The 23,415-nt window shown below is 29.5% G+C and overlaps 2 protein-coding genes and 3 long non-coding RNA genes across 5 annotated transcripts; all 5 read right to left on the reverse strand.

Moving 5' to 3' along the window:
• Positions 1–631: 631 nt before the first annotated feature.
• LOC146528674 (uncharacterized) lies at positions 632–3,173 on the reverse strand. The gene is made up of 8 exons (XM_085203782.1): positions 3,045–3,173; positions 2,901–2,927; positions 2,576–2,602; positions 2,391–2,420; positions 1,977–2,092; positions 1,434–1,463; positions 1,005–1,024; positions 632–742 (listed from the first exon to the last, which is right to left on the reverse strand). Coding segments are annotated over exons 1-8 (315 nt in total). The 5' UTR covers positions 3,109–3,173; the 3' UTR covers positions 632–741.
• Positions 3,174–5,131: 1,958 nt separating this feature from the next.
• On the reverse strand, positions 5,132–6,538 carry LOC146528675 (uncharacterized). Its single transcript, XR_014879061.1, has 4 exons — positions 6,399–6,538; positions 5,807–5,908; positions 5,391–5,505; positions 5,132–5,192 (listed from the first exon to the last, which is right to left on the reverse strand). It is a non-coding gene; the product is annotated as an uncharacterized LOC146528675 (long non-coding RNA).
• A 3,213-nt stretch (positions 6,539–9,751) lies between these two features.
• On the reverse strand, positions 9,752–11,233 carry LOC146528676 (uncharacterized). The gene is made up of 4 exons (XR_014879062.1): positions 11,093–11,233; positions 10,747–10,830; positions 10,203–10,302; positions 9,752–9,823 (listed from the first exon to the last, which is right to left on the reverse strand). It is a non-coding gene; the product is annotated as an uncharacterized LOC146528676 (long non-coding RNA).
• A 4,372-nt stretch (positions 11,234–15,605) lies between these two features.
• Positions 15,606–16,572, reverse strand: LOC146528677 (uncharacterized). The gene is made up of 4 exons (XR_014879135.1): positions 16,437–16,572; positions 16,244–16,354; positions 16,059–16,165; positions 15,606–15,661 (listed from the first exon to the last, which is right to left on the reverse strand). It is a non-coding gene; the product is annotated as an uncharacterized LOC146528677 (long non-coding RNA).
• Positions 16,573–19,461: 2,889 nt separating this feature from the next.
• Positions 19,462–21,331, reverse strand: LOC146528678 (uncharacterized). Its single transcript, XM_085203869.1, has 4 exons — positions 21,181–21,331; positions 20,748–20,888; positions 20,153–20,292; positions 19,462–19,563 (listed from the first exon to the last, which is right to left on the reverse strand). Exons 1-4 carry the CDS (start codon positions 21,245–21,247, stop codon positions 19,555–19,557), a joined length of 357 nt encoding a protein of 118 aa, XP_085059995.1. The 5' UTR covers positions 21,248–21,331; the 3' UTR covers positions 19,462–19,554.
• Positions 21,332–23,415: the final 2,084 nt, after the last annotated feature.

Here is a 23,415-nt window from a genome sequence, read left to right on the forward strand (position 1 = left end):
AATATTATTAATATGAGAATTCACTCATAATCGTGTTATGGAAAACAGATTCACAACTTAAAACAGAGATTAATTTTAGCGGTTTTTTATCTAAACAGGGTAAAAAGAATTCATTGTAAGACTGTAAAATTGAAATTAAAAAAAACCTTTAAGAAATAAAAAAATATGTATAAGTTTTGTAAGAGTATTCCATTGTTACTGTTAACTTAAATGACTCATTTCAAAAGGCTTTTGAGAACCACTGTTCATAATGAGTTTTCCAATTAAAACGAATAATGATGCTTTGAAATTTACTGTCTGGCAAATGTAAGTGTGGTGTTGTTAATAACAATAACCTCTTAATGTTTCACAAAAAAATAAGATTATTTCGATATTATTATATTAAAAAATGATTTTTTTTTGTATAGTTTAATGCTATCTTACAAATAGCTGGTAGGCGAAGAGGATCTGGGAAACTAGTGTTATGGCACTCTGTTCTTATAATTTCTTATAGTAAACAAAAAAAAATCCAGCTTTACTTTTATAACCACCCACACAAATGCAAAGCTCAGGTTTTAAATTGATTTCGGTTTTTTAATATTAACAATACAATAAAAACCTAAGTAGGTATTATATAAAAAAAATACAAGAGTAATTGAATAGTACTTTATTTTTTTATTTAATTAGTATATTTAAAATTAAAGATTTAGGTATTGATAAATTTTCGGGAACTCCGCCGTCTTTTTACCGTGGCAGAAATTTTCTGAAAGAAATTAGACAGCTTTAATTAATTGTTAACTTTATTAATTATTACATATTTATTTATTCATTTAGTTTCACTGTATCCTACTCACAGCAGGGTAAGCAGAGAGAACCTATTGTTAAGACACTCCATTCTCCACTTTGCGCCGAATTCTGGAAACTCAACGTCGCAGCACTTAAAATACACTTGTACATACATTTAATAATTTAAATGTAATAATGTAAGAATAAGAATAGGAATATAATTATTAAAAACTACTTACTAATTTCCAACGTAGCACAGCTATAGATATAAGAATAAAATATATTTTAATATAAAAAAAATAACAAAAGTACTAGCTAAATAACTAAAAATGCAATTTAAAGAGGACTGACAAATCCTGTCGATTTTACAGTTTTTTTTGTTAGATGCCACTAAGTTTTTTTTTTACTAACAAGATAGGGTATACGAATTTTTAATATTATTATAGATATTGTTAATATTAGCATAAATATAGCAAAGCAGTTTTCAGTTTAGTGGTTTTTATTTATTTATTATCTATGACTTGGAAGTTTATAGTTATCTATAAGATAGTTTATTATATTTTTAATAATTTTAGTTATAAATGTATACAGAAAACATGCAAACTGCAATGCATTTTGATGCCTTTCTAGAAGGCTAATATACAAAAAATATTTGCTTTATATCTTACCGAACCCGTAACAATAGCTGCTACTTCTCTCTGAAATTCAAGAAAGGAAATAAAATTGTAAAAGAGACAAAGCAGTCATTTCATTTGTGATTACTCACACTCATACTGTTTATAATGATTATTTATATTTCCATTCTATATAATCATAATTAGAAAAAAATATTTCAATGCACCATTTTTTAGGTTCACGTCGTGTCCCGCGTATAGTAGACAGAGAGAACTTAGTGTTAAGACACTAAGTTTCGCATTGTATGCCGAATTTGAGGCATTGCGTATTGAGTGGCGGAACTCAACGCCGCGCTTTGCCATGTTACCAGAGTGAAGAAATGAAAATATTAATAAATACACAATTCATTTTCCTGAGTGGGAATCGAACCCATAACCGTCGCGCTTACAGTCAGACGCGACGGCCTAAAATATACTTTAATGCATAAATTGGAGAAATGTTCATATATGCAATATTTTTAGTATGAAGTTGCTTTTATATTTTCTTGTATTTTAAAGTAGTTACTGATAGGTTTTAGAAATTAACTAAGCACATACAATTATTCCCTCTCGGGTAGGACATGGGGGTATTGCATCATTTCGGCCTATTCCGCTTATTAACATTTCATACAAATTTGGATCGTCAGTAGAACCAGCTCCATTACTCGGCTGGACTGAAAACAGGTGTAATATTTCAATTATTATTGTGTTTAATTTATCCTGTATGTATAATTAAAGTAAAATACTAATTAAATAGGATTTCAAAATTTTAAACACCTAATTTTCTGTAAATATATTATGTCGATATATATTTATTTATTTCGAAACTTTTTTACTGAATGTAAAAAGTCAATTTGATGAGATTATATGAGCTCATAATTAGCTTCTATATCTAAATATTAACATTACAAAGAAAACTGTTGTTCGTCAACGTTTATAGTTATTATAATAGAAAATTTATAAGGTTTATACTTATAGCATCGTCTGTAATTGGATTCTTCGCTGCAACAAAGATAATTTAAAATATATAATTAGTTTCGCGGTAAAGCTAAAATATTATAAGAAATAATCATCAATATTAAGGAATAATCATTCATAATTAAAATATTAATATTAAATGTTATTATAATTATTTGGAAAATAAAGTAACGTTATACCTGTCGGGTCGATTATCGCAGTAGACCCTGTAAAAAGAAAAGAACTTTAAAAGATGATTTACACTATTTATAGCAGTAAAGATTGGTAAAGCATTTTAAAATACGAAACTACTTAAAAATGCTGTTTCGAATTTAAATATAGTGACGCATCAATATTTTTTTGTTAATTCTAAAGAATGTTGGATATCGAAGGCAATTATTTTAAAAATTATTATAATATTTGTTTTCAAAAGTTAGGTTATGCAAAATAAAAAACCGTAGGTTAAAAGCCATTAATTTAAAATATTTTCCTAAATTTGGATTAGGTAAACATTATATTTTGTACCTGGTGGAATAAATGTTGCTACAGACCCTGTAATAAAAAAAGATTAGAAAATATTAAAATTAATCGTAAAAAAATATATTTGTTTTTTATACGAGTATTTGAATAAAAGTAAAAATGTTAATCTTATAATCAAAGTAATAGTACCCGAACGTTTTTCAGTCATTACATTTATAAAAATAAAACAAATTAAAATAATATTTCTGCACATTTTTAACCAAACTACGAGCACGTGTAAATTATAATGTAAAAAATGTACAACTAACGTTTTAAAATAAATTGTTATAAAATATTATTATGTTTTAATAACTTTTGGTTGGAATAAAGATAAACTTAATAATAATTACGTAAGTTGTAACGTTAACGTGACAATATTTAATCGTTTATTGAGCAGTAAAATTTATTTTTGTACTAAATTTGAAAGGCACTTAATGAACTTTCATTCGTATTATGAAGGTTGCTCAAATAAAAGCGACCATGGACACTTCAGTTTGTAAAGTATTCTGTATTGCTCAAAAGTAAAGGATTTTTTTAGTATATTCAAAAACTATTTTTTCATGTAGTTTCCCTCTTTATATTTCTTATAGCAATGTATGCTATAGATCCAGTGTTATGACGCTCTGCTCTCCGCTTTCTGTTCGAATTTGAACACGGCGGCACTATGTCGACGAGAATTAAATGAAAATTAATCATGGAGGCCATGTGGATTCCGACCCCCCATCTTTGCCAATGTTATGTGTTACAGTGTGAAGCTGATTTATTTATTTTTATTTCACGCTGTATTTCGCAAACATCAGGATAGGCAGAAGGTACCAGGTGTTTAGACACTCCGTTGCTCACTTTCCGCCGATTTTTTTAAAATTGAAAACGCCTAGTCTAGCCTTAGTTAGGCTAGCCTATAATAACAGGTTAAATAAAAAAGCTACTTAAGAGGTAAGTAGAGTTAATCTAGTGTTAAGAGTTAAGACACTCCGTTCTCCACTTCCCACTTCTCCTGTTCTTTTTTCGAGGCATAGCTTGAGTATCGGAACCCAGCACCATCTTAAAAAGCTAAATATAAAATATAAAAACCGGCCAAGTGCGAGTTGAGCTCAGCCACCGCGGCTTCCTTATAAAAGTTGGAGGTCTTGAGCTTAATCTAAAATTCAAGCTGAGCTTAACCAGAGTCTTTTCATGTGATACCTTACTTGAACTAGCGTCTTTGATTCCAAATATTGGCCGCCTATTAAAGCCATTAGTTTTTTTCCTGAATTAGTACTGCCTGTAGATATTTACTACCAATATTCATAATTCTATCGGAAATATCATATGATTCCCATTATAGTGTCGAAATACGACTTTTTTGTTATTTGCTATTTCAGGAAATCTGATTTTCAACCCGATATCTCCAAGCGTTTCTGAGATAAAGGCCCTTGACATACAGACAACAGACAGACAGACAGACAGCAAACTGATCTTATAAGGGTTTATTCTTAAAAGATACGGAACTAATAAAAGAAGAGAATTTTAAAATTTTTGTCTGTTTGTCCACGCGTTTGTTCACGATAATCTTAAAAACGGCTTGATTGATTTAATAGTAGTTTTTATTATTATATTTTTGCAAGCTTCCGTTAGCATTTTGTATTTGTTCTATTTCAATAGATTACGAAATTTTAAATAATGTTGTTCGCCAAAATTGGTAAAAATAGCTATTCGCTAAGTTCGCTGAAACTTTACTTTTTAATATATTATTATTAGAAAACTAGTGGACCCGGACGCGGCTACGCCTGCTTGAACTATAAGAATATTTTCGCGTCGGTCATATTCATACTATTCCGCCCGTAGGCTAGGTCATTTCAAATCAATGACATCCCCTTAATTATTAATTAGAATGTTATACAGTAAACTATAATTTCAATCTAGATAAAATACTAAAAGTGACTATTATATTTATATACATAAGGATGAATATCAAAATGACGCGGTAACGGTCGCGTAGCGACGCGACGGTTGTTATTAACATGGCAGAATTAATTGCATGTCAAATTAGAAAGTACTTTAAAATATATTAGTTTATATGTATAATGTAATGATATAGCACTTCTGAAGAGTGCAGCTTTCATACAAAACAAAAACATAGTAAATCGGACCAGTAGATCCAGAGATCTTAGCGTTCAAACAAACAAACAAACAAACTCTTCCGCTTTATTATATTAGTATATATATTAGAAAATAAATAAATAAAACATCAGTAATTATTATTTATATTATGATTTTATTTAAGTAGATACTTGTTACTATTACTGCTCAGAAGCCCTGAAAGAAAAAAAACGCAAATATTACGCATAAAAGAAAATTCTAATCAAAAGTAAAAAGAGGCAACACTCTCCAAGTTATTATCTAGCTCTCCTCTTTGGCTATTTAATCTATTTGGTTATATACTTTAAACATTTAAAACATGTTTTTTATAAAAAAATTGTATAAAAACTTTATAAATAAGTCAACAAAACTAACCGTAACGTATACGTATCTAGAAGATGGTTACTTTTTGGAAATTATGAATCTGATAGTTGTTGAACTGATTCAGGATTAGAGTCGCTAGAAGATTCCGCATTGTTCACTGGATTGACTGTAAAAAAATCGTTTAAATTACTCGTTTATACATGAAAAAATAATTTTAAATACCAATTTGTTTAATATGTACCAACATCATTGTGGATCTTTTTCGTTTTGGTATTGGGAAGAACAATTTACTTTATCTATAATAGGTTAAAAACTCAGTTATAGGCGTAAATTATAAGGTTGCTATAAATTTAGCACAAAAAGAATCTCGTATCAAAATTATAGAGGAAAAGCAATTTTTTTTTGTAATTCTAATGTTATATTTGTACTTTGATTAAGATTAATATTTACATATTTAATTTAGTTACCGTTTATTGCTGGTCCAAATAAAGATGTAGCTGATCCAGAAGACTGGGGTGCGGTTTGTGTAGTTCTACCTGAACCTGTAGGTTGACGAGGGACTGCTATTACTTGAAAAATAACAAAATGTTAATCTCAATTGCTTATATAAATTATAAAATAAAATATAAACACAATGATATAGTAACTATACATTTTTTAAAGTTGAGATTAATACTACTTGCGAATAATTTGCAAAGTTCTAAAATAAATTAATATTAAGCTATTAAACATTAGTTTAACACTTTGAGGCCTTTGTGGCACAGAGGGAGAGTGGTTGACTGTTATCGTGACGGTTGAGTCTGATAATAAAGCGCAAAAAAATGGGCAGAAAATGGAGAACGGAGTGTCCTTACACTATGTTCCCACTGCCTAACCTATAAGTGGGATACAACGTGATGCTTGAAAAAAAATAGTTTAATATTAGGTTATTTTAGAACTTCTAAATAAGTTTATAATAAATAAACATTAGATTTCTTCCTTAAAACATAGCTAATAAGGGCGCATAAAAATGAATAAAAAAAAGGACTAAATAGAGTGTTATAAAATAAGTTATCTCACTAGTGCAAGCAGCAGACACAATGAAGAATGCGATCACAAGAGTAATAAAAAATGTTTTGTTTGCCATTGCAATATATTGTCACGTCAGGTACTATAACGATAATTTAATAAGTATGGTGCTTTTATATAAATCAGGCACGTGTTTAATATTAAGTCATTATTTTAGTCCGTATAATGAATGAGTAGAAAAAGAAATGTCTGTCTTTGTATTTAACTTTGTCTTTTAATTTTCTTTTAATATTTATTATAATTTTCTATAGTGTAATTAGTAATCTTACTTATAATAATATAATAGCGATCTGATCACGAAAGAATTTTTGTTTTTTTCATGTACTAGACACGCGGCTTCGCCCGTTTAAATTTCTATTATAGATAACGTATTTTTTTTTTAATATATTTTTTTACAAAAGGTGTCTTATATCCTTTGTAATACCTGATCATCCTCCCTCATCAAGGTTTCATGATAATCGGTTAATAACTTTTTATTTATAATATTAGTATGATAACTCGTAGTGTTAGTGTTAGATAAATAGTGCTTTAAAACATCTCAATTGCAGCAATCAAGGATTATGGACGAACAATTCAGATTTATCTTAAAATTAGGATAATGTTTAGTTATTATAAAATAAATCAATATTAGAGAACGAGATACACATATTAGGGTAAAACTACCTAAACCTAATTGTTAAACCATCTTTCAAAATTATTCATCTAGTTGTTTTAACTTAACTGACTGACCGGAAACTTTTTACTAATTTATAAATATCCAATTAAAAACAAAACCACAATTATGAGCTAGGACATATCTCATTCATAATATATTACCGGGAAGCAATATGCAAGCACCTGTTTGAATTACTCAAGTAAACTACGCTTTTGAGCCTACTCCTAGCACTTGAATAATAAGAATGGGAAGAGCCTTAAAATTACGTAATTTTTAAGTTAGAACTAATATATAGGTATTTATATACATAGCGCGCGGCTGTAAACGTGAAAGGTTCGATTCCCACTAAGGGAATTAAAATAATTAATATTTTCTATTCTTCGCTCTAATAACAAGGCAAAGCGCGCTACTAAACGCGCAAACCCTCAGAATTCAGCAGAAAGTGAGCAATGGAACTGTCTTAATAGAAACGGGGTGTTATGACCAGCACTCAGGTTCCCGCACATAGTGCCTCCTTTACAGCGATACAGCGTGAAGGCAAAAAAATATATATTTACATGCAAATGCTGAAAATAATCGTAGAGATTACGTACGAATATATAAAAACTTAATCATAAGTGCATTATGTAATATATTTCAATACTTATTACCTAGGCACGAGGCATATTTAGTAGCATTATTTTATTTTTATTATTGTAATTGTTTGGTGTTATTTTTTAATTTGTTATTGTTTATGTCTTCGTTAATTATTTTATTATCATATACAAGTATAACACGTTCCATGCTGTGCATGATCGCTTTATCATGATTCTCAATTAAATTGTGATTGCTAATTTTAAGTGTGGCACGATTTGGTACTTACATAATAAAATAAACAAAATTTTCTTTTCATATTTTTAATTTATTAAGTATAATAATATATTCTTTATGTATGTAGTTAGAAATAGACAACTTAATTAATGTAAAGACACTTAAAATATTTTTAAAAGCTTTTATTTAACTTGCAATGTACATACATCGCGTTAATCAATATTTCATTAAATTGAAACTTTAAACTAAGCAGATTTTACATAATTAGTACTAGTTTAGTTACACAAGTAAATCGCGTGAGAAGCTTTTATGATCATATAAATTGTGTACAATGAGGTTATGAGTTGATAGTTTAAATTTAAAAGACAAATTATATTTTCTCCTTTTTAAAGCATTTAAATAAAAGCTTTTTCTAAAAATAATTTTTTGGTTTTAATTTATTTTCATCTTCATAAGCACTATCACATCCATATTTGATATCTCACGTCTACACATGTGATATAACGCCCACACATGTGAACTACATGCGGCGTTGAGTTCTGCCACACAACACGCAATGCCTCCAGAATTCGGCAGAGAGTGGGGAACGGAGTGTCTTAGCACTAGGTTCCCTCTGCCTACCCTGCTGTGTGCGGGATACAGAGTGAAGTTGATTTTTTAAATTTTACATGTAAACTGCACCAAAATCTTATAATAGCTTAGCTTAGCTTAGCTTAGCTTATCTTATAATAGATAGCTTAAAAACCAACAGACAGAGAAGCAGAGAAAGAACGATTTTGTTTAATACTTGGTGCTTTGTTACCTTGGGCCAGTAGGTATGCTACGATCATTCGTTCTCATCGATAATTGCGGAAGTTTCGTATAGATCTGTATTCTAACCTGGGTTTTCAATGTCTAATACGAAATTGTAATGTGAAAGAACTAGAGGAGAACTAGAGGGCGACTGAATGGTAAATTATTTTTTTTGCAAATTAATCAATATATGTTTAATAGCGTTTTTCATATGAAAGCTTTGTGACGCGAGATGTATATGTAATGAAATTGCCACATATCGTTATTTGTACATGGAAGATATATGAGAAAAACTATTTTTGTCTGTTTTTATTTTGCCTATGCGTCTTTGCACGCTAATCTCAGAAACGGCTGAGCCGATATAAATGGAGTTCTTATTTAAGGTTTGTTTTATTCCAATCGGTTCTTAAAAAAAAGTTACATTAATATAACGTATTTTGTTTGAAAAAATTGCATAACTATTTTATTGAATCGTATGAAACTTTAGTTATATTATTTAGATATTGTATCTAAAATGATAAAGATGTTTACACACGAAAGTAATTTAAAATAAAAAATGAGTGATTATGTAGCGTTGCTAGTAATTCAATAAATTACTTTTTTTTTATATTTTATTTTACTATAACAACTTTAATATATAAATATTTTAAATTACTTGATACTCTTGAAAAAGCATAATAAATCAATATCATGAACGGATAGTAATTTCAAGAAAAATAAATCTATGTTTTATAATTGGAATTAAAATTTATTAAGTTGTAAAGGCATCTTCTATTTGTAGCCGTCAATCGAGAAATATCGAGCCTAGACTTTTTGTCCTATACACTGTTTATTATACAAAAAATGTAACATTAAGTAATGTTCGTGTTGTACTTTAATTCAATTGTGTCAGTAGCACAAGCGTGTGACTGTCAATATTACAAGTTGGGGGTTCGATGCCCTCTCGTGGAAATGAAATATTTAATATTTTCATTTCCCGCTCTGGACAAAACGAAACATTGAGTTCCGCTACTCAACATGTAATGTCTCTAGAATTTGAGAAGTTAGAAAAATAGTAGCGTAGGTTAAAAAAAGTCAAAGACAGTAATGTTTATTAGTTCTTTATTCCATTTTACAGAGTGAGCTTGCAGCATCGATATGGAAGGTGTTTGATTTAAGTCTGAAAGAATTAAAATATATATTAGTAAAAGATTAACGATAGTTTTGTATTAGTTATATATACTCGTAGTTGTTGTTATGTCCGTTTTTTTCTCCTGATCTAGTCACAGTGTGGCTTCGGGTTCCGTCACACAACTCAACACAACTTTGAGGTTTCAAATGGATAGAAAGCATATGCATATATTTTGAGTATTTAAGTACGATGATATTTTAAACTTATCGTTAAGTTTATCCACTCAATACGCAATGCCTCCAAAAATTCAGCAGAAAGTGTAGAACGGAGTGTCTTAACAGTAGTTTCCCTCTGCCTACCCTGCTGTGTGCGGGATACAGCGTGAAGCTGATTTATTTTTTGTTAAGTTTATTTGCTTTCAACTTACTATCCTAAAAAGCCGCCCAGACCACCCGCTGGTGCACTTGCTTGTTGTGTTGAAATAGGATTAGTATTGCTTGATGATTCAGCATTGTTCACGGGATTCACTAAAAAACAATATTTAATTAGGTCGAAATATATATTTTCTATTTTATTTTAGTTCATTATCATTAACCTATATAATTAAATTTATGTACTATTTAAATAATAGTTAAGAGCACAATTAATATGAGAACTCATATTGAGAAAGTACTTAGTATTATTTCTTTATTAAGAAAGTACTTCGTTACAATATTTTCTTCTCGAATTATTTCAAATCTATAGTAATTTATACACAATTTTACTTTATGTAATAATATACATATATAAAAACGTAATACCTATTTTTCATATTTTTTGCTAAGATATTTGTAAATTATAAGATTTTTAAAATTTTAATCAATTTATTTGTTTTGTTTTACTGCTAAATACAATTTCGAAAGAGAGTTTTAAAATTATAATTAAAAAATATATAATTTACTGTAATGATAATCTAATGTAATAAGGTATACCGTTAATCGATGTACCGCCTAAGCCAGAACCTCCATAGCCGCTCAGACCGCCAAAACCAGTGTATCCAAGTCCCGTTGGAATATCTTAAAATAAAACGTATAAAAGCATTTCTTAAATCATGGTTATTAATAGAGTTCAAATATGTAAATACTTAGAAGAATATGTAATTCAGTCGGTGTTACAAAAAATCTATTTCTAATGAAAACTTGATATTTTTCCTTAGTGTTGTAAATAATAAACAGATTGAGCTTACCTGCCATTAACTTACATACTGTATTGTAAAACTATGCATAATAAATGAAGAATTAAATTTTATATTATATCGACAATTTAATAAATACTTACAAGCACAACCTCCTTGATTTACAAACAAGGCTACGAACAGACCAACAAAAAATACTTTAGCCACCATATTGTTAGTTAAGAAAAGTACAAAAAAATAAATTCGTACCTTTTATTTATACTAAGTTGTTAGAATAAACGTGATAACTAGGTAATTATATTGCTTAAAAGTATTATAGCGATGTTAATTTTTTTATTACGGATTATCATGTTTTTGAAAAGTCATGTTTATTTGTAATAGTCTCGATTATATAATAACTAGCGACCCTCTTGCGGCTTCGCCCGCTTTAACTACTGGATTATTCATGTAATGTATGTTTGCAAATCACTTAAAATAATGTGAAAATTAATTAAACCCTAATGCAACCCGCATTTTTGTAGTTTCAATAAGGATTTTCCAATTGTTTTACACAGCAAGGATTTTTTAGTAGGTACCGTAATTTTAAATCTGTACTACTAATCTTTTCAAGTACTTATTAAAATATATTTAAATGACTATTTTTAGATAGTTAAATGACTATTTTTAAACGGAAGAAATTATAAACAAAAACCTACCTACTAATAACTACTACAAAAAATGTGAAACCAAATATATCGCGCTTAAATAATACATTCAACTCCAATTATCCAATACGTGCAAACGCATCTAACTAAATCTTCGTTGCTATAGAGGCAGCCGGGTTTTTTTTTTCGAGCTTGTGGTTAATGCTGAAGGGGGTATTCTGTCTCTGATGAAAAGCAAGCACGACGTGGCTGCCTGTGAGGAAAATTAAATAGAATGCATGGGCCGGGAATCGAACCCGGGCCGCCCGCGTGGCATGCGAGCATTCTACCACTGAACCACCGATGCGTGTAAGGCAAGCGGGCGAGCCGTTTCGCAGCAAGGATTTTTTTGATATTGTAACAACTTCTAAAGTACTTATTAAAATGAAAAACAGTGAAAGACAGTATTGGTCTACATTAAATGGCCAACGTAACTAATGTAGTTATTTATATGCTGAGAGTAAGGGATAAGTGAAACTTGAGTAACATACAGCTGATGTGTCAACAGCGGGATGTGTCAACAATTAAATGCGTTTTTCTGTAAAACTATTCGCAATTTCGAAATAGTGTGAAAAGCAAATTTTATCTTCGTTTAACGTAGAAAATTAATAAAGTATTTTAAAGGATAAGGATTAATACCATTATGGAAAAATATCCCTCACAATAAAAAATATATTGAAATTATTATTTTTAGACAGAAATATGATCACTACACGTTATCCTTAAAAGATAAAAATATGCTCTCGCGGACTTTTTTGTAGATCTTATTAAGAGGAACAATACTCCAGTACATTTTTTTCATGTAGTACTTACCATTAGTGCAGCGCATGCGCGAAAATGTCTCAACGGGTAGGACTTTATACACATTTTTCGTATTTATGTTAATTTACATAAGAATTTACAAATAATAAACTATATATAAACCTTCTACGAAAAACACTCGACTTAATGGTGAAGACCGCATCAAAATCCGTTGGGTGGTTTAGAAGAAGAAGAGTTAGAAACAACAGACAGACACGAAAAGCGACTTTGTTTTATAAGATATAGGATATTCGTCTATATAATAATATTCAACTTACCTATACAAATAGAAATATGCAACATAAAATTTTACTTAAGGCATTATTGTCTACTGTTGTAATAATGAAACATAAAAGAAAAAAAAAACTTTATAACGGGGACGAAATAAAATAAGGAAAAAGGTTAAAGTTAAAATGTATTGGGTAAAAATTCAAATATATGGAGATATTGTTTAATTTTGTTAACATAATAATTTCCTACAAATTTAACTTATTATGCTAACAAAATTAATCTTGTTTTTTCCTATTTTAACATAGGATGTCCTATCATTAAAATGGTAAAAAAATAAGATTATTCTATGAAACTAAATGGGGAATGAAACCCACTACCGTCGTGTTACTGTCACACCCTTGTGCCCTCGTGCCACTACTGTATTAATATTGCTGTAAAATAAAAACGTCACAAGCAAGATGAAAAAATGTTTTATTTTCCTTTCAAATTATTAGATTACCAGAGTAACAAGTTAACAATTTATTCTATCGATATAAATACGAAGTGTATAACTGAATCTGTATACCTACTTTAATAGTTAATTATATCACTAAAATATATATTTGTAAACTATTACATAGTTTCAAAACTACTTTACATAATTTAAATACAAAATAGGCAATTTTTCGTATATGAAAACGTAAAAAAGAAAAAATATATATTTTAATCAAAAACGCCATGTTCTCGTATTATCATTGAAGGAACACAGCCTCTGAACGTATTAGGATTCCTGGCCTCATAATGGTTTTAAAGGGCTATTTCACGACGCATGTACCAGGTTAATAAACTAGATAATCTATTTCTAGAGCCAACTAGAATCATTCATAGTACTGCAACTTGCATTGACAATATTTTCACAAACTCCATAACGTGTAAAAAATCTATAATTAATAATTTTTTTTCAAAATAATATCTCTACATAGTATAAAACAAAGTAGCTTTCCGCTGTCTGACCCTCAGAAGAAGATCTAAGCATACATTAGATCTTTAAAACTGCGCAACGGATTTTGATGCGATTTTTTTAACAGATACAGTGGTTCATGAGTAAGATTTATATGTATGGGAACATCCATTATCTAGGTTTCTAATATGACGTCGTAAATAATTAAAAAACTGAATATTCAAAATAATTTCATGAATATATTTAATAAATATTGATGAAGCCGAAGCCACGCGGGTCCCTTAAAAAATTATAAAAATAAACAAATTGTTAATAACCCGATGACAACTGGTCATGTAGAAAAGTTTAGAAGTAATATAATAACAAAACTTAAATACTTAAAATATAATGATAAACCCAATGTACTATATGGAAAATTTTTCAATGTTATTAAAAGTAAATTCAATGTTCAATTTACTCCTAACATGGTCAATTCCAGGAGTTTCTTGTTGAGTAGGTATTCATATACAAAGAAAATAGTATGAACGTTATAGTGAGAAAACATATATACATAATGCAACCACACTCAATCATTTGTTCATTATGTGTCTATTCTAAATTGTTTAAAAAGTATGTTCCAAGGCAAAATCTTTACATATTTAAAATAAAATTATTAATAAGAAGGTATTCTTTTGATAAAATAAAATGACATGGAATATAATAAATTGTGAAACTGGAAAAGCTAAGAACCATAACTTTGAATTAAAATTGACAATGGTCTAACCAAGAAGCTCTAAGAAGCTCTAACTCTAATCAAGAAGTTGGCTTTGTAATTCTTTGCCGTGCCTAAAGCGATATAATACTGGAATATAAATTTATACATTACATTTAAGCTGTAAACAACTAAATACTTCTAATTAGAAGATTTTACATTTTTTGTGAGAATTATCCTTAAATTTTGAAATATATTATAGAGGTTTTGTTTATTATTTTATGTTATGATTATAATTGTTTTACTTTGGAAATGTGCCACTCGGTAAAAAAAATCATTATATTAAAAAAAACATGTATATTTTAAAAATATGACATCATAACTGAAAATTTACAAGAACTGTTGGTGTGGCGTGGACTCTTCTAAAATAAAAAAGTCATATGAGAATCGATGCGTCGTCACCATCTTCAAACACTTTTCTCTGAAAAAATTATGATTTATAGTTGATGTATTCTAGGTGTTCTTAGTTACACAATACGGAAACGGAACTCTACGGATTTAAGTGAAAATAGAGCTTTGGACCTTAGCTTAAAGTATTCAGTAAGTCAATTTTTATTACTTTAAAAATTGGACATGCCAAATTCTATAATAGAAGAAACTATTTTATTTTTTTATGAAAAGATAATTTTTATAAAAATCTAGTGTGTAGCAAATCAGTTTTATAAAACATTAATATCCCATCTAAGATATTTATTTAATCATAATATTTTTTGTTATATTTTACTTTTATTTAAATTTAATTTTGATTTAAGCAATGGATTTACATTTTGAAAATAACCCTTCGCATATTTACATGTACGAAAATTTTGCAATGATATCAGTGATTTTCATTCATTTGCCCTTTTAAAATTTAAGAGATCACCAAGCAAATGTTATAGTAATATGTAAAATAGTAATATGTAAAATTTTTATTTTAGTGTATTTACTCTTCATACGGTCATTGTAAATAAAAATATATTTAAATAATAAAATGGTATCCTTTTCAATGAATTTTCCTGAAACCCTTTTAGATGGGATATTTATTAAAATTTACTGAATAATTATGGAATATTATTAGTAAAAAATTTTAACAAGCGATTCTAATATATAAATTATACATCTATAAATATTATATTTTCAATTAATTTGATAGATATGTATGAAGGTATATTTTATCTATTTAAAATAAAGAACTTTATTCATGTAATGAAAACTTATCTGTAGTATATGTATGTATACTAATGAAATAGTTGAAAAAAAAATATTCGAAATTTTATATTTATTTTATTTCATAAAGAATGGCCAACATTCTCATGTCTCAGCAGAACTGAAAGAAAATTATAATATTATTTAATTTGTAATTAGTAAACTAATTAAAAAAATTCTTAAATCTTTGAAAAACTTTTTTTCTTTAAGTTACAATACAATGTTTTTAAATATATATATATATATATATATATATATATATATATATAATATATATAGATAAATAGATATATATATAGATAAAATGATGTATATGTCAGAATAAGAATTAGAAGAAGATTAGAGAAAGAAGAAACAAGCTGTCACGAGTATAGAGAGACATCCTTTGAGATAAATTAAATAAAGAAAATATAATTAATTGTGATTGTTCTGCTTCCACCCTTCCCACATATATATAAGCTTTTCATTAAAAACATTCTGCTAAGTATATCAAATGTAGATATAAAGTTTCATCTTACGAGACCATATCCACATCCAAAGGAACCAAGTCCAGGTGTGAGAGAGGCCTGTTGGTAGCTGCTAGGGTTAGCGTTGCTCCGAGACACCGCATTGTTAACCGGATTAACTTAGGACAGAAAACACAAATCATGGTGAAAACATTAAAATTATATATACATTAATATTAAAATATGAGTGGTAAAACCATTTATTGATGGTCCCAGGCCTCTAGAAGTGGCGGATCCACTGGCTTGAGGCGTTGGTCCACCTATGGCTCTTCCATTTGCAGAATTTGGGCCAATACCAAAAGGAACATCTAAAATAAAAATATTAGAAATAAATTCTTATTATTTATTAAAATAAATATTAAAATATAATAATTATAAATTTTCACTTACAGCAGCCGCCTATTGCGATTAAATACAGCAATACAATACTGAACACCAAGAATTTCATTTTAGTTTAATGTTTGTATTGATAATAGAAAAAAATAAATGTGAATTATAAGCCAAATTGTTTCGCTTTTATACTGTGTTTAATAGTTTAGTAAAATTATTAAATGTGGATCGTGAGATATAATTAATATTATAACATAAAATTTAGAATTAGTGGCATTAAACTTTGAATTATATTAACACGCGAAACCTATAAAAAATTTTTCGCTTGAAGGATATAGCAAAAAGCGCATATTATTCTATAGATAGGAAGAACTTAGTGTCAAGGCACTCTGTTTTCCACTTTTCACTAAAATTCGAGAAATTGCGTTGAGGGCAACACAACTGTGCTTTTTCTTATTTTATTCAAACTCCAAAGTGGTTTGAACCAACAAACATTGCCTTTACAGTCAGAGGTCGACCCACTGTACCACGATGATTTTCTATAAATACACAATTTTATTAATATTACTAAGCTTTATTATTTAATACGAGTATGATGAGTACAGTATGTATTTATTAACATGTGAAATTAAATGGAAAAAGTCGTAGTTTAATGTTAATGAAGAGTAGTTAACTCTGCAAACTGTAACTGATTAGTATTTATAAGGGACGACGGGTGATGTCAATTCAAATTCAAAATATTCTTTATACAAATAAAACTATTGAATTATAGAATTATTGTACGAACTTTTGAATTGTGGAATCTATACTAATATAATAAAGCGGAAGAGTTTGTTTGTTTGTTTGTTTGTTTGTTTGAACGCTAAGATCTCTGGATATACTGGTCCGATTTACATTGTTTTTATTTTGTATGAAAGCTGCATTCTTCAGAAGTGCTATAGGCTATATAACATTACATTACACATATATACTAATATATTTTAAAGTACTTTCTAATTTGACATGCAATTTATTCTGCCATGTTAATAACAATCGTCGCGTCGCTACGTAACCGTTACCGCGGCGTTTGAATATTCATCCTTATGAAAATAAATATAATAGTCACTTTTAGTGTTTTATCTAGATTGAAATAGTTATAGTTTACTGTATGACATTCTAATAAATAATTAAGGAGATGTCACTGATTCCAAATGACCTAGCCACCTAGCGGGCGGCACAGTATGACCGACGCGAAGGAGCAGATGACGTTGACGGTTTTATAAATTTTTTCAAACTATTGTAAATGTTTATGTAATTATTTGTTGTTTATAATTAATTTAAGCTACACTTTGGTTCTCTTCTTATTTTATTTGATATTGCCCGCTAAAATTATCCTGCTTAATAGAGAGAAATGTTTAGTTATTTCGTAAAGTCGATATCTATGTACGCACGTACGGAAAACTTTAGGTGCTTTTTCTAATATTAAGAATATCTATCCTTTAGTTACTTTTAATCCTTTTGTTGGTTAATTTCAATAACTCAGATATTTTTTTCTAATAATGTGTATCTACTTATTATTCTTTTTGATTATTAAACTTATATTTTCTTACTAATTCTATTGAAAATTGAAAATAATTTAATGAATATATTTAATAAATATTCTTATAGTTGAAGCAGGCGTAGCCGCGTCCGGGTCCACTAGTGAAGATATAAAAAAACTACTACCTGCTCGGAAGGCAGTTCTGCTGGGAAGAGCCGCTAAGAAATTGAACAGTTGTTCTTTTCAATAATAATTGTATAATTTAATTATTACATAAACTGGTAGCTATCCTGCATGTCATGTATGGAAATTATGGAATTTATATATATTGAATGTTTTGAACAGTGTTTCTTGTTAGTATTGTTTTTACAATTATTTTAAATTGTTATAGTGACAAACTTAGAATTGTTTTATGCCAGTCGTTCCCCACTCGAGAATATGAAATATTAGTGCTGAACTGGCACAACATATGAAATATTTAATTTTTTTTTTTCTTGACTCTGGTTTTGCCTGGACGGCAAAGCTTGGCGTTGAGGTCCGCCCCCCAAAACGCTGTGTACAGGATATGTACGTGAGGCTAAAAAAAGGTACTCCATGATTTCCAATTACTAGGTGAACAGAAGCAGTTCCAGTACAATTACTGTATGACATAAACGTTTTTTACTTGTAGTATGTTTGTTTTTCCCGACTGCTAAGGATGGGTTATGTTTTTCGCGCGTATCTTGTATGTACTCGTATGTATGTAATATTCTTTATTACTTCATATCTCCAGAACCGCTGAACGGATTTACATAATTGAGTTATCGTTATATTCGTTTTAGCAGCTAAACTATTGGGCTTGTTTATTTTCTTTTTTGTTTTATGCAGTCGGTGTTTTGTTTTTTAAATATTTTTTTAGTTACTTTGTTTAATAACTTTTTTGGTAATTTTGTTAGGCTTACGTGAATGCAAAATCAACGAAATATTTGAAAATTGATAAAGGCGACAATGAAGATGATCCTGGGACCGGAAATAGTCACAACATAGAATTTGAAAGTTGTCCCGTTTTTAAGATGTATAAAAGACTCGTCCATCACTACCGTCTCTAAGGTTATACTTAATGGATCTAGAGAGAGAGACCTAGAGTCTATGTTTTTTTATTCTATCAATAGATGAATAGCAATATTTTGGGACAGATGGTCAATGCAATAAACAAAAATTAATTAAAAAGGGAACGATTTAAGTGTGACTTTCAAAGAGCTCAATTACTCTTTACAGATTTTACTTACTATATCGCAATTACAGCTTAAAAAAAATAAAATGACTTGAGTTTTTTCACGACTTCATCACTTTCATGATGATCAAATGGACTATCCCTGCTGAAATTTCACATTACCATAGAGTTGAGTACTTGATTAATTATTTTGAGATACACTTTATATTATTACTCCACTCTACTAGTCTTAGTGTAATATAACAAAGCTTACATACTAATTTATTGATGCTAGTCAAATTATAATCGTCGTTCATATTAGGATATTTAAAATTAGAGTACGCATTTTGAGGATTTAGAAAATAATTACAACATTGTTTACATTATTGGTATATTGTTCTTGTAATATTTATACCATATAATATCAGCTGGATCTAAGCTAACATTAGATGTTGGACCTGCTGCTGTCAGCAGTTCTGTAAGAAATACAAAAGATATCTGTAGAATTATAAATAAAATTATAGGGAGAATTAAATCATGACATGAAAATATGTTGAGTCGCCGAACTCGGCCCCGCGCTTTGCCTCGATTGAAAATATAAGTTTAAACAAATATTTATTTCCTCGAGTGGCGATCGAACCCACAAACAGTCACGTTTACAGTCCCTTACTTTGTCGTTTACTTGTGCCATGCGCCACGACTGGCCTCGCGCTATCGCGAGTAAAATATGTAAAAGAACTATTTTTAAGAATATTAAAATAGTAATAGAGCTATTTTTAACAAAACTATCATCAGTCGTAGCGCTACCTAACTGTGTTGTTTTTTGGGCTCCCACAGTCAAAAGGAAAAAACGGTACCATTCTGTTCAACATGTATGTCTGTCCGTCCACCAGTATGTCAGTCATGTTACTCGGGAACTTTGGATACTGTGTGGTTGAAAATTGGAAGGTTGGTGTAATGTATAAACCCTTACAACATTCATTGGATAGGTCTTTCTAATTATTTTTCAACGTAATTTTAGAGGTGTTTCATTAATAATCTATTGTCTATTAATTAAGGACTAACAAATCCGAGGCCGCATCCTATTCCCCTGCCTAAGAGACCTCCAAGTCCTCTTCCTAGTAGTCCTGCACCTCCCGCATTAGCTTGCTGAGTGTTTGACGGGTAGGCCCCGCTTTCTGATTGTGCATTGTTAACAGGATTGACTAAAAACAATAAAAAATGTTATTTTTTAATTAAATATATATTATTTCCTCTCGTCCTGTCTCGCCTTCGAATGTTGTTGTTGTTCGAGCCTTATATGGACCGTTTATTTTGAAAGTGGTGTAAGTCCATTTTCTTTTGTTTCGAGAAAATTAAAGGTTAGTATGTCGATGATTATGCATATTTCATTTACCGACCGATTTTAAGTTGTTCAAAATGTGGGTTTTTTTTTGAGAAATTAAACACGGACTAGTTATTATTATTAAAAAAATTACATTAAATTAAGCATGAATTACGTGATAGCTCATTTTTCTCAAAAATGGACTTACACCACTTTCAAAATAAACGGTCCATATGTAGGCATATAGAATTGTAGCATTCTTTAAAATCATTACCCAATATTACCGACTTCGCGCTTACTGACCAAAGTAATTTCTAATAAGTTGTAATTTTATACCATTTACAGATGGTCCATAACCGCCTGAATTGGCTGCTCCATTGGCTTGTGGTACTCGACCTCCCACAGCTCCTCCAGAAGCGCTGCTCGGGTACCCAAAGTTAGGTAACCCAAAATTGTTATTGTAACCATAAGGTAAAACTGTATATATGAAAAAAGAACAAGGTAAATATAAATAATTAACTAAGTAAATATTTTAATAAAAAAAACATCGCCCGCAACTTTGTCTAATAACAATGTCCGAAAAATCTATTAGTGCTCCACCACACCCCCTTACATTTCTAAGTAGATTAGAGAGTAGGAGAGCAATATTACTAAATTATATCTTGCCATTGAAAGAAAAAAATATCACATTTAATGAAAGATCATTCTTAAATTTCTTTAATAACTGTAATTTGTTTAATACGAATTAGTAAAGGAACATTTTACTTACTTGTAGAATTTACAAAATTTATAATACACAGTATTAAAATACTTGTCACCAGGAGTTTCGTATTCATTTTCGTTTTCCCTTTGCAAATTATTAATTAATTTTGATTATACATTATGCTTTTCACGATTATTTATATACGTATATACGAAGCTATTTACTCATAATAAAAAAACATGTAATGATTTTATCGTGCAGCATAAATATAATTAAGACTAAATAAAAATATTTTAATTGTAAAAATATATTATTTTCAATGTTAAGGTATGTATCGTGACAAATTTTAAATTTTATGCTTAGAAACGTATTCAACTCATATTACTAAAATTTAAACTTAGTGATATATTAACGAAAGACTTTCACAATTGTATTGGTACTGAATTATTTTTTTTCTCAACTTATTGCCGTCCACTGCTAGACGTAGGCATCCACCCATCCGATGGTACCCACCTTCCTTAAATCATGCGTCCATCGTGCTGCTGGGCGTCCTACACTATGCTTACTTAAGCGCAGTATCTACTCTAACACGCGTTAAACATGAGATTTTTTCAATTCTTTACTTTCTTTTTGCTAATTAAATGTAGATTTCAGGCATAATAAGTTCTTAGATTTAGATTTGATGGTTTGACTTCCTCCGACTGAATTTCATGTTCTGTCTCACTCATTCGTAGGTCAAAGTATACACATTTATAACAAACTTCCAAACGACATGGTTAATTTATCACTGAAGAAATTTTAAAAAATGGTAAAGCACAGGCTCTGCCAAAAAGCATATTACTCTGTTAAAGATTATGTTCGCGATAAAGATGTTTGGAAATGAGCTCTATTTCTAAGTTAAAATTGTTAATTGTAATTTGTAACAAATGTTGGCATTTGAAAAGAGTGGCCATGAGTTTCTTTGCCTGTATCTTCTCATGAGCTCAACCCATTTGAACGGGCTTTTTTCAAGTCAAAATTGCACATTTTTTTTGGTTATTTTGTTTTGCATTTTTTTCTACTTTTATGACATGTCCAAGTAAATGTTAAGCATTTTTATGGAATAAAGATATTTTGACTTTGACTTTGACTTTGAAATCTGATCCAGTGCCCGCTCATGTTTACTGATGCATTGGTCAAATGCACCCACAATATCCATCCATTTGATCTCGCTGAGCCACTACATTAATATACTTTCAAAGCAACGCAGCGAGTTCCCTTGTTTGCTTGATTCCTTCCTTGCTTGCTTGTTGTGATGCTCGTAGATTTTCTCCAATTTTCTGCGAGGAAATCTGATTTTAATGAGTAGTCTAGATTGAAGGGAATCTTATTCGTTAAGGTTAAGGTTATTGGCTACGTGTTCACATAAACTTGGATTTATCATTGAGGCCGGATTCAGAAATGCTGCTGTATGAGGAGTTTTAGCAAAGAAAGTTCAAAAATTATAAATTTTATTCATTTTATAAAATTCCTAAGACATACTTCGGTCTTTGTGGCAAAACGTCTTCGAAGCAAGGATTAAAGGGTTACGTTGTTGGTAGCCCGGTCACGGCCGGTAACGGTCGGTAGTGTGTAAGACAAAAATTTATAATATTAATTTTATGCATACGAGTATTAGACTGAACTTAGAATTTTTAAGTTTCAAGTTCAGAAGTAGATTTATTGTTTTTTTATGTTTGGTAGCATAAAATGTTACATTAAATTATAAAATTATCGTGGCATAATTAAACTCCATTTGTTCAGAATGACGTACACAGACACTAACCTATCACGCCTCACGCACGATATCTAGTCGGTAGATATTGGGGGTGAAGTTGAACGTTGTTTAGGTTTATTATAGAAAATAGACACTTGCTTAAAAAAGAATGGGAGATACCCCTTTCTCGTTCTGGTATGATTTTTGAGGATGAAAAATGGCAGATCGTCAATGTTTAGTAGTATTTTTGTAGTTTACGTTATTGGTATCCATTCGTAATACGTAATACAGTATGGATAAAAATAGTAAAATGAAAAAAAAAACCCCTACATCTAAACTGTTGACAAACCTTGATAATTTTTTAGGTATTGGTTTGAAATATTTTACCCTGTATGCTGCTCCCGTACAAGCAGAGCAGACGTATCTACTCTGTATATTTTTTTATTTTACCAAATAATCTTATATTTCACTTAAAAAAATATCTATTAATAACAGCAGTCCATGAGACAATGAGACATGGAATGAATCAATGAATCTGTTACAATATTTTAATGTGTTAAAATAAG

The sequence above is a fragment of the Heliconius melpomene genome, chromosome 19, assembly GCF_056956725.1.
Source record: "Heliconius melpomene rosina isolate 202511_hmr_F chromosome 19, ASM5695672v1, whole genome shotgun sequence".
In the NCBI taxonomy this organism is placed as follows: domain Eukaryota; kingdom Metazoa; phylum Arthropoda; class Insecta; order Lepidoptera; family Nymphalidae; genus Heliconius; species Heliconius melpomene.

Coding starts and splice junctions, on each gene's coding strand:
- LOC146528674 (XM_085203782.1), bottom strand. CDS start 3,108: ATGTGCAGAAATATTATTTTAATTTGTTTTATTTTTATAAATGTAATG. Junction 2,928..3,044: donor AATGACTGAAAAACGTTCGG/GTACTATTACTT, acceptor TTTTTATTACAG/GGTCTGTAGCAACATTTATT. Junction 2,603..2,900: donor AGCAACATTTATTCCACCAG/GTACAAAATATA, acceptor TTCTTTTTACAG/GGTCTACTGCGATAATCGAC.
- LOC146528678 (XM_085203869.1), bottom strand. CDS start 21,247: ATGAATACGAAACTCCTGGTGACAAGTATTTTAATACTGTGTATTATA. Junction 20,889..21,180: donor AAATTTTGTAAATTCTACAA/GTAAGTAAAATG, acceptor TCATATATACAG/TTTTACCTTATGGTTACAAT. Junction 20,293..20,747: donor TTATGGACCATCTGTAAATG/GTATAAAATTAC, acceptor TATTGTTTTTAG/TCAATCCTGTTAACAATGCA.